This window comes from Hyalella azteca, unplaced genomic scaffold, assembly GCF_000764305.2.
Source record: "Hyalella azteca isolate HAZT.00-mixed unplaced genomic scaffold, Hazt_2.0.2 contig12981, whole genome shotgun sequence".
Lineage (NCBI taxonomy): Eukaryota > Metazoa > Arthropoda > Malacostraca > Amphipoda > Hyalellidae > Hyalella > Hyalella azteca.
The window spans coordinates 54449-64822 of record NW_025942920.1 but is presented as its reverse complement, the minus strand read 5'-3'; the positions used below and the strand labels follow the sequence as shown (position 1 = coordinate 64822).

Sequence of the window (10374 nt, the reverse complement as noted above, 5' to 3'; positions counted from 1 at the left end):
GTTTGTACTCGACGCCAGCCTGCGCATTGACTGATCACAGGCCATTACTCGCGATTGCTATGTAACAGATGCTCGAAATTGGACAGGAATGAACAAACAATAGTGGGACATAATTATTAAAATATATTAACGGAATTTAATCACTAGCTCTGGGAAAGAAGAAGAGAAGGGTGCACAGACATATTAATGTCACTCATTCCTACATCGTTTGATCTTTATTTCAAATAAGCTAACGTAATAGAACACCATGGTTCAGTTGTAGAATCTTGATAATGATGGAAATATCAAACATGACTACAGAAAGTATTACTAGAAGTCTATAATTCGGGGCAAAAATGTTTCACAAATAAAAATTAACGACATTTAATTGCAAGTACATTTTATTCCAGCAATTTCAGACACAAAATATGAGTTAAATTAATATGCTTGCCAAGAAATCTATTCCTGAGAAGCATACCAGGTGTCGCTCTGTCAAATATATTGTAAATAATTGTTGTTGTGAAGATCATGTTGTGAATATTTGAAAATTTCAAAGTTGTGAAGATGAATGTAGCCTGAGTAGACTGGGCAGTTCTGAAGATAAGTGTACCCAGGGTGGACAGGACAGTTCTGAAGATAACTGTACCCAAGGTGGACTGGACAGTTCTGAAGATAGTTTTACCCAAGTGAACTGAGCCCTTTTGAAGAAAAGTTTACCCTGAGTGGACAGGGCGCTGAAGTAAAGATAAAGTGCACCTAAGGTGGACTGGGTCTATTTGAAGTGTACCTAGAGTGGACTGAGGAGTTGTAAAGAAAACTGTGCCCAGAGTGGACTGAGAGCCACCTTGAGTGTTATTTGCAGCCTGAGCAAAAGTCGCCATCTAACCTAGTCCACAATGATCCTGCGTCTGCTGCAGTTCTTCGTCACGTGCGAGTCTATCTTCTACATTTCAGGTGTGTATATATTTTTTTTAATATGTATGTGTGTATATTATGCACGTATGTGTATTATGCACGTATGTATGTGTGTATATTATGCACTGAATTCCATACCAATTCATTGGCAGATGGGGAAAGTAATAGGCGGAATAAGCAAATTTTTCATCTAACGAGAGACATTGTGTCACAGCGATGATATGTTGCTGAAGTTTATAGAAAATATATTAACAATAATTGCGTATTGTGTCCACAATATTTTCGAATTATACAGGATTTACATAAATAAATATAAGTCTTGGTTATGATCTGAATATGAATATGATCTGAATACTAGCAATAAATATGATGTGAATACTAGCAATAATACATCGAAGTTCACTTCGATTCCCTATGGAAATGCGCACCACTTAGGCATCGCTTTTGATATAGACATTCGCGCTTGAAACTTATTTAAGATGTGGCTAGAAATAAGGTTGATCAATTGATCTATACCGTCACATAGAATCTGCAGTAAAATGCACTGATGGCCGATGGAGGCTAGTTGGTAAAATATGCACTCCTGACAACAAATTTAAGAAAGGATGTTTGAAGAGATATATTGTGAGTCAAGTGAAATTGTCTCCAAAATTACGCAGAGATAAAATAGAAATCCTTGTCGGATGTCATGAAGGCAACAGAATAATCCCAATATATATTCCTTAGTTCTTAAGATATTCATATTTTTCATAATTATATGGACTACGAGGAACTGCAAAAAAAAACGGATTTCTTAAAGCGAATGTCGTGCTGATATGGCTGGCTTCCAATAGTTTAGATATTACCCTTTTTATGATAATAATAATCTGTGCTTTGTGATACTTCATAACTAGATGCTCTATATTCTATTGAATGCGAGTCATATAATGCATTTAATTTAATTTAAAATAACTCAAAATTTAGGAGGGTCGATCCTCGGAGCTTCAATACATGAAATATATAAATAGTTATAAATTTTAATCTACGTAACACGTGAAGCTTGAAGTTGCCTGGACCATACACTGAACCATGCGTGACCAGAACGAATAAAAGAATACAGTTTGTCATTAGTTTCACGGCGCAATTCTGCATTTAATTTATTGCCAAGTTCGAGGTCATCATGAAATTCTGTCTTTTATTAGGAGTAGCTCATGCATCCATAATGTTGAAGACATCAATTTGCACTTAAGCTTACTTGTGTCTTCCAATGAACGCACGCGAAGACTTATTCCTTGTCGCCCTTCAAAAGAAACTGCGAACAGTCTTTGAATTTATTTATTGCAATTTCCTCAGTGAACTATTGATAAAGAATTCATTTTGGAATATTAGTAGAATATTGACCACCTCAGAGCAGAATGATAGGTTATCGTCTCTAAATCAGTAAGAATTACAAATATAAAAGGAGAATAACATAGTTCATTTATAGGGGCGAGTTCGCTCTCTGAACCACAACTGAACCACGATTTCTCGATGTTGCCGAAGGATTAAATTCACCAGGATTCGAGCAGCGAGTAGGGGGTTCGAAATCAGCAACAACTAGTAAAAACTTTGCTTAAATTGGCGAAGTGGTCAAGTTTTGGAAATGAGTGCCAGGCCAACATGGCCTAATCAAAGTTGACAGCACTATAAAAAAATTCCAAAGGAAAGAACTAGCAATGTAAGTAATTTTGGTTGCGTTGTGTTGGTAGGTGCGTTAGCGACGTCTTGTCGACAGCAAACCCAATAATTATTCGCTGCTATCAATCAAGATAGGAAGGTTGAAATTCAATATTATTGAAGTAAATTTTGCTGTTTCCTGAAGCATTACCGTCACATTATGCCTAGATATACAATTGACATTTAATTATTAGAGTTAGAAGAAGAATGTTAAAGAATACTAATGTCTAAAGCCGCCACACGCTGCCACATCCACTATGATATCAAAAGCCTAAACGGCCGCCACATTCCGCCACATCCACAACATGATATCAAAAGCCTCAGTGGCAGCAACATTCCGCCACATTCCGCCACATCCACAACATGATATCAAAAGCCTCAACGGCCGCCACATTCCGCCACATCCACAACATGATATCAAAAGCCTCAACGGCCGCCAAATTCCTCCACATTCCGCCACATTCCTCCACATTCCGCCACGTTCCGCCACATCCACAACATGACATCAAAAGCTTCATCTACACACAAAAAAATATCGTGACTGACAGCGTCGGTAAAGCGAGTTTCGGTGTAGAATATTCAAGCGCTGCATTAAGTATTCAGGCGAAACTATGGCGAGTTGTCAAGAAATCGTTTACCAACTTCACTCTATGAATAAAATAATATCCTGTGTTTGATGCGCACAATAATTCCCATGAAGTCCTGAGCGTAAGCTTTTCTGAGTGGTTGCCGCAGTGTATTCTCTTTTAGTGGAATTTGTATTCAAATTTAATTAGAAACTAGGGCGATATCTTTCAGAGAAACTTGCACGCATTTACCAGGAGTAAAGCTTTTATAGTGAACATTTTGCTAGTGCAATGAATGCTCAACTACGCATGGGTTAAATTTGAAAATTTTAGGACGACATGTTATTTTCATGAGGAAAAAATTACAAAATCTTTCACCATAAAGAATATTTTCAGCACTACGAAACTAAATTGAAGAATTATGCATAACAGCTCGTGTAACTGCACATCAATACAAGGCATGATGTCCATTTTAAACTGAAGATAGAAAACTAATATTCGATGAATTTTTTCAAACTTAACACATCCTTTAAACATTAAATTAAATTTCATAATAGAGATCAGAAGTTACCTTTGCTTCCTTACAAGGACAAATAAAAGTTGCAAACTAGAATTCCTAAACTTGCACTGTATTAGCACTGACTTTCCACACATCATATATACAAGGATATTCAACCAATCTACCTTGCTGATTTTCAGCACCACAAACGCGATAGCCATCACAAAAACGGCGCAGCTATTCCTTTTCTTTGTTATTGATGGCATAACGGACTCGGTCTGATGGATCCGCGCGCAATCAATCACCTTCCAAACAAACGTAAAAATGGACGCCAGTCTGATACTGAACCAACACGCCGCTGCCGTCCAATATTGGAGCTCCACAGCGCATGCAAACCTACGCGCCTGTGACGTGAGCCTGCGTGCCAGTGACGTGAGCCTGCGTGCCTGTGACGTGAGCCTGCGTGCCAGTGACGAGAGCCTGCGTGCCCGTGACGCGAGCCTGCGCGCCCGTGACGTGAGCCTGCGTGCCGGTGACGTGAGCCTGCGTGCCCGTGACGTGAGCCTGCGTGCCCGTGACGTGAGCCTGCGTGCCCGTGACGTGAGCCTGCGTGCCGGTGACACAAGCCTGCGTGCCTGTGACGGGAGCCTGCGTGCCGGTGACGTGAGCCTGCGTGCTAAACGCAATGCTTTCAGTTCTATTTTGCAAAATCACTGCTCATTGACAGGGACATAATAATTTGTTTAAAGTTAAGAGGTAAGTAAGACGGATTATTGCAGTATGTTATGGATTTCGTATGAATTAGGTTTGGGTTGTGTATCATCATTCTTTCGGTATATGTGTATCAACAATAATAGATCATTACCCGTAGATGCTATGTTCTGGTACCAAATCAATACAGGATTTGTTGAAAGCTGTAATGTTTGCTGTAGCAAACCCTTTGATTTATTCGAGATATTCGCACTATATATGGCTGTGCGAATATAGTCGCTCTTAAACAGTACTATGAAAGTGTCAGCCAAAGGCACTCATTATTTGTTATGAATTTGTATTTCCGAATTTTTAAATGAATTGCTTATTGTAAGGCAATTAAGCAATTGTTTATTGTAAAACAATAATCAATTTAATGAACATATCAGGGTTTTGTTGAGTATTAATCGGGGTCTGGAGAAGATTATACAAAGAACGTCCCGTGGTTGCATGGACAGAATTTACGTGTGAAGTAATTAATTTAACGTGTTAATAAAAGCTTTAATTACAATACGAATCCTTTTGAAATTTTACTGTCTCTAGCAAACAAACTCAAGCTATAATATAGTATCAACACCATAGACTATATTTGGGCTGCGATCGAAGTATAATATAAAAAACATTCAATCGTGAAGTGAATACTGTATTGGATACCACAAAATGGATGTGAAAAATTTCCAATAACTACTAGTTTTGGGTATTAGGCTTTTCATTCAATAAGGTGATCATAAATCATCTTTTTGCGAATGAGAACGATACAGTTCGGCTCGATGAACATAAAAGTAAGTCCAGGTGAAAAATAGCTCCCATCAAGTCACCATTTCCAGCCTCATCATCGTGCGCACCATCAATAAAATCGATGAACTTGCAACGGCTAAGGTTACTTCAACCTCACGACACTTGCATCGAGTGACGTAAAAGATGTTGCGCCGATGATAGAATTGCGCGACATGGACGTTTGATGAGTAATTGATGTTGCGCCGATGATAGAATTGCGCGATATGGATGTTTGATGAGTAATTGATGTTGCGCCGATGATAGAATTGCGCGATATGGACGTTTGATGAGTAATTGATGTTGCGCCGATGATAGAATTGCGCGACATGGATGTTTGATGAGTAATTGATGTTGCGCCGATGATAGAATTGCAATTGCACGGCATGGATGTTTGATGAGTAATTGATGTTGCGCCGATGATAGAATTGCGCTACATGGACGTTTGATGAGTAATTGATGTTGCGCCGATGATAGAACTACGCAGCTCGGATATTTGGTGCCGTAAATGATGTTGCAGTGCTGCCAGATTTGCTTGTGATCGATGTTGTGTAATCAATATACGTTTGCTCGCATTTATTGTTACCACTAAACATCTCATATATATCCCATACACGAGTATGGGATATATATTTTATTAAATTGAACTACATAGCGTTGCAGTTTAAGCTAATCGATGCTAAACATCGTTTTATTATTCATGTATTTGCGCGAAATTGATCGAAAGGCAGCGCAGAGGGCTCTGCTGCGATACCACCCCATACGCCACACGCACGTATTTAAAGGGTGAACTCAGTGTCGTGCGAAATACGAGAAATCTTTATTTACAAAGCTACGAACATGATTTATTTCCTACTGCAAATTATTGCATAGAGTACCAGAAATTTATCATTCGCGTATAATGAGGTTTGATTGATGTCTAATAATCTAATAAGACATCAATAATAATAATCAATAATCTAATACACATCTGTCTAATAAGACTTGACAGATGTCTAATAATCACTCTATTTAGGTAATTATTTTTCATCATAAAATGTGTATTTTCATTTAAACGTAGCAATTGTTTACTCAAATCTAGTCCTAACTAAAAAATGATATAGATGAACATCAAAGTAGCGCTGCTCGTATTGAACGACAATATAGAGTAGCGTTATCGAAATCGTACGAAAATATCAAGCAACGTCGTTAAAATCAAATGAAATTTTTTTGTTAGCCCCAAAACCGAAACGGCTGAAGCTGGAGTTAAGATGGGCTTGTAAATTTCAAAACTCCGTGGACATTGCATTTTTGTTAAAAATGTTTAAACTCAGTCATCTATGATGCAGCGAAAAATGAAAATTTTCCAGCGCCACAAAACAGCACGAAGACCTATGCTTTTGTCTAATTTGCAGAGGCAGACTAACCTATTGATCACGCCAGTCGAGCATTCTATCGAAAGCGTTCTCATGCCGACACTTAAGTATCGGTGCTTGAGGGCTATTCACTAAATCATGCCTCTCAGCTTTTCATTGTTGTTCACATGCAAGGCTTAATATTTCAATGGACAAAGCCATTCTAGGCTGCTAAAGGCCTAATCAATTACCATCGTCCTTCGAATTCTGATCACTAAATACCTTCCCTGTTAAATCGCGCGAATTCGTTTCCGTGTTTACTGACTTATTTCTTTTCGTGTTTAGTCTTAGCCAATGTTAAAGGAGGGCGCAGTGGAGGGCCATAAATTTAACTCTTAATTTACCAGGGAGCCACCGCCCAGTCTCAACATGCAATAGCTGATATACTCAGCCTTGGAGCTCAGAAGGTACGGATCAAACTGGATTGCTGTAAGATGGAATTCTTTGCGGTTCGTCACACGTTAGTTAGAGCAACAATATACAGCGCGGCTTATCAACACAGACAGTATAGGCAACAAACAACTTGGCAATTGTCTTGGGGAACTGACGCCCATGCAGTGATGACAGGAAGAAGCTCTACACAAAAACTCAAGTTATATTTTAACTAAGAAGATTTAGTCAGAGAGGGGATGTTAGACCAATAGCTTGTAGATAATGCCTTCTCAAGTGGACACCAGAAGTAATTTTAATGTGCATTCTCTCCGTTGGCAGGAAGTCTACACGCCAGCAAGTCTCTACCTCAGGGACGACCAAGTCTGAACTGGGACAAGTACCTCTTACAACCAACTTTCGACGAGTCCAACCGAGTGAAGGTGGTGGCGGCCGCTGGTGGCACAGCATTTCTCCATTGCAAGATCAACCACCTGGCTGACAGAGCTGTGAGTTAATCAGCAACTGGTTTCACCACATGATACATTTGTATACACGAGTTTCGGCACTTATGAGTGTAATATTTAGGAATTAAAGTCGCGTATTTAGTTGCCATAATTAGTTCGTAACTTTTATACCGCATGCGGCCAGGAAAAAAAAGTCAGGCGTACAGGCTCTCACATTGATGCCGGACTTAAAGAATTTTAAATTTTATATTTATAACTTTGCACCCGCAGGTGACATGGATAAGGAAGTCAGACGTGCAGGTTCTCACGGTGAACTCTTACACGTACACGAGTGACCAGCGGTTCTCAGCGCACTCAAGCGACGATGCAGACGAGTGGGTGCTTAAGATCACTTCGGCGCAGATAGATGACTCGGGAGGCTATGAATGTCAAGTGTCCACCGAAACCAAAATGTCACTCACTTATGAACTCAAAGTTGTGGGTAAGTGAGCTGAAAAAGTGTGCGATATTTCATAAATTTTGCTCACGTGTCTTTGAAATTTGCGCCAAATAGTTCAGATTAATTTCGATTTCGAAGTCTACCCTGCCGCCCTAAAATATTTTGGCCTCAACGACCACAATAAATAATCCATATGCCTTCTAACAACCAACAACAACTTGATAACTGGGTAACCATTGACGTGGAATATATGCAGCAACTACTGAAGTTATAATAAATGTTAGCGAATGTCTGTGTTTAATGCAGTGGCCCAAGCGGAGATTTTAGGCATATTTGAGTTGGAAATACATATGTTAGCAAATGTCTGTGTTTAATGCAGTTACTCAAGCGGAGATATTAGGTATATTTAAGTTGTAAATACATGTTAGCAAATGTCTGTGTTTAATGCAGTTACTCAAGCGGAGATATCAGGTATATTTAAGTTGTAAATACATGTTAACAAATGCCTGTGTTTAATGCAGTTGCTCAAGCGGAGATATTAGATAATATAAATTATAAATACATGTCAACAAATGTCTGTGTTTAATGCAGTGGCTCAAGCGGAGATATTAAGTATATTTAAGTTGTAAATAAGTGTTAACAAATGTCTGTGTTTAATGCAGTGGCTCAAGCGGAGATATTAGGTATATTTTAGTTGTAAATAAGTGTTAACAAATGTCTGTGTTTAATGCAGTGGCTCAAGCGGAGATATTAGGTATATTTAAGTTATAAATTCATGTTAACAAATATCTGTGTTTAATACAGTTGCTCAAGCGGAGATATCAGGTACACGAGAGGTGTACATGAACAGCGGTGGTGACCTGGACCTGCGCTGCACTGTACCACAGATCACGGACCCGCCTGAATTCATCCTCTGGTACCACCAACGCACCATCATCAACTACTCAGACCGCAGCGGCGTCAGGGTAAGTGCATGGTAGCGAAATGTTGCGTGATTATGGTGCATTATTGCAATGATACGTATCGTGTCATACGCTATAATAATCAATGATTATGGTGCATTCTTACAATGATACGTATCGTATCATACGCTATAATAATCAATGATTATAGTGCATTCTTACAATGATACGTATCGTGTCATACGCTATAATAATCAATGTTTTTATTGCATTCTTACAATGATACGTATCGTGTCATACGCAATAATAATCAATGATTATGGTGCATTCTTACAATGATACGTATCGTGTCATACGCTATAATTATAAATTGAGCGTATTAGCATGAGCCATAATAGTCAACATGGCGTGTGATCATGCGCTACAATTATGAACATGGCGTATTATCATGCATCATAATCACATCCATGGCGTATTATCATGCACCGTAACGTATCTTGCCTGTTAGATTAGGAGACCGATTATAATTATCGATCATAAAATTGAACCATGTAAGATTCTATGAATAATCTACACTAAACAAGATACGTACAATGCATAGCGTAAACTCAGCACAACAAAATGCGTTCATGTCTACTGTGTAATCTAAACACTACAGCATACTGTAATGCATACGAGTTATCTGAAATCAACATTTTTAATTTCGGAAAACTTATAATTCGTTTTGGAACGTCACTAATAAGTTCGTGAGCAATCCGGCTTAGGAACAGTTTTAACTCCTTTGAGAACACTTCTAATCCGATACGGAAAACTTTTCATTCGTTTGGCGGTTCCTTCATTTCCATTACGAACACTTATAATTAGTAGTGAAACACTTCAAATCCTATAAAGAACACTACTAATTGGCTAAAAAAAACTTGACATTAGTTTGAGAACACTTATTAGTTCCGGAACACTGCTAATTGGTTGCGGAACACTCGTACAGGTGACGATGAACAGCGCGCGTAAGACGTCGCGTCTGTTCATCAAGAGCGCCAGGGCCGCGGACTCCGGCAACTACACGTGCAATATAAGAAAAGACAAAAAAATTATCTGTGTTGAAATGTTGGTGATGTGTCTGATTTCCTTTGTCACCTTTAAATGCAATGATGAAAAGATCATCATTGCCATTACGTTGATAGTAAAACATTTAAAGTTCCTTATTCTTTATAGATAAATGAAGAAATATTGTGAGTAGCATGTTTGCGATGCAATATCTAAATTCTAGATTTAGCCTTCTGGAAATTTTAATTTTTCTGATCGATAATAACTTGAAAATTTTAGCTTCAAAATAAATTATTGTTTGATAAGAAATATATTATATTATTTGGTAAATATCGTTTTATTAATGAAACATGAGACTGAATAAATGGGAAGGCCACTCACTAGCTTAAGGAAATTAAAACGATTAGAAATTTTGCTTTATTGTTATAATTTCATTATTCAATGATCGGTAATTGCTATAATTTAGTTAGGTTGCGCCTGTAGCGTCTTAGGCTTTACTCGGAGCATTCTCGTATATAATTTCTCGTATGAAATTAGTTACGGCAAAAAATCGTACAGAGAGAAGCTTGCCATTGAACACT

At 38.3% G+C, this 10374-nt stretch overlaps 1 protein-coding gene across 1 annotated transcript; it reads left to right on the top strand.

Annotated features, from left to right (window-relative positions):
- Positions 1-394: 394 nt before the first annotated feature.
- On the top strand, positions 395-9857 carry LOC108680588 (zwei Ig domain protein zig-8; the record flags this gene model as incomplete). Its single annotated transcript, XM_018169462.1, has 5 exons — positions 395-933; positions 7284-7450; positions 7679-7889; positions 8652-8812; positions 9735-9857. Coding segments are annotated over exons 1-5 (720 nt in total), but the record flags the coding sequence as incomplete, so codon positions are not given.
- Positions 9858-10374: the final 517 nt, after the last annotated feature.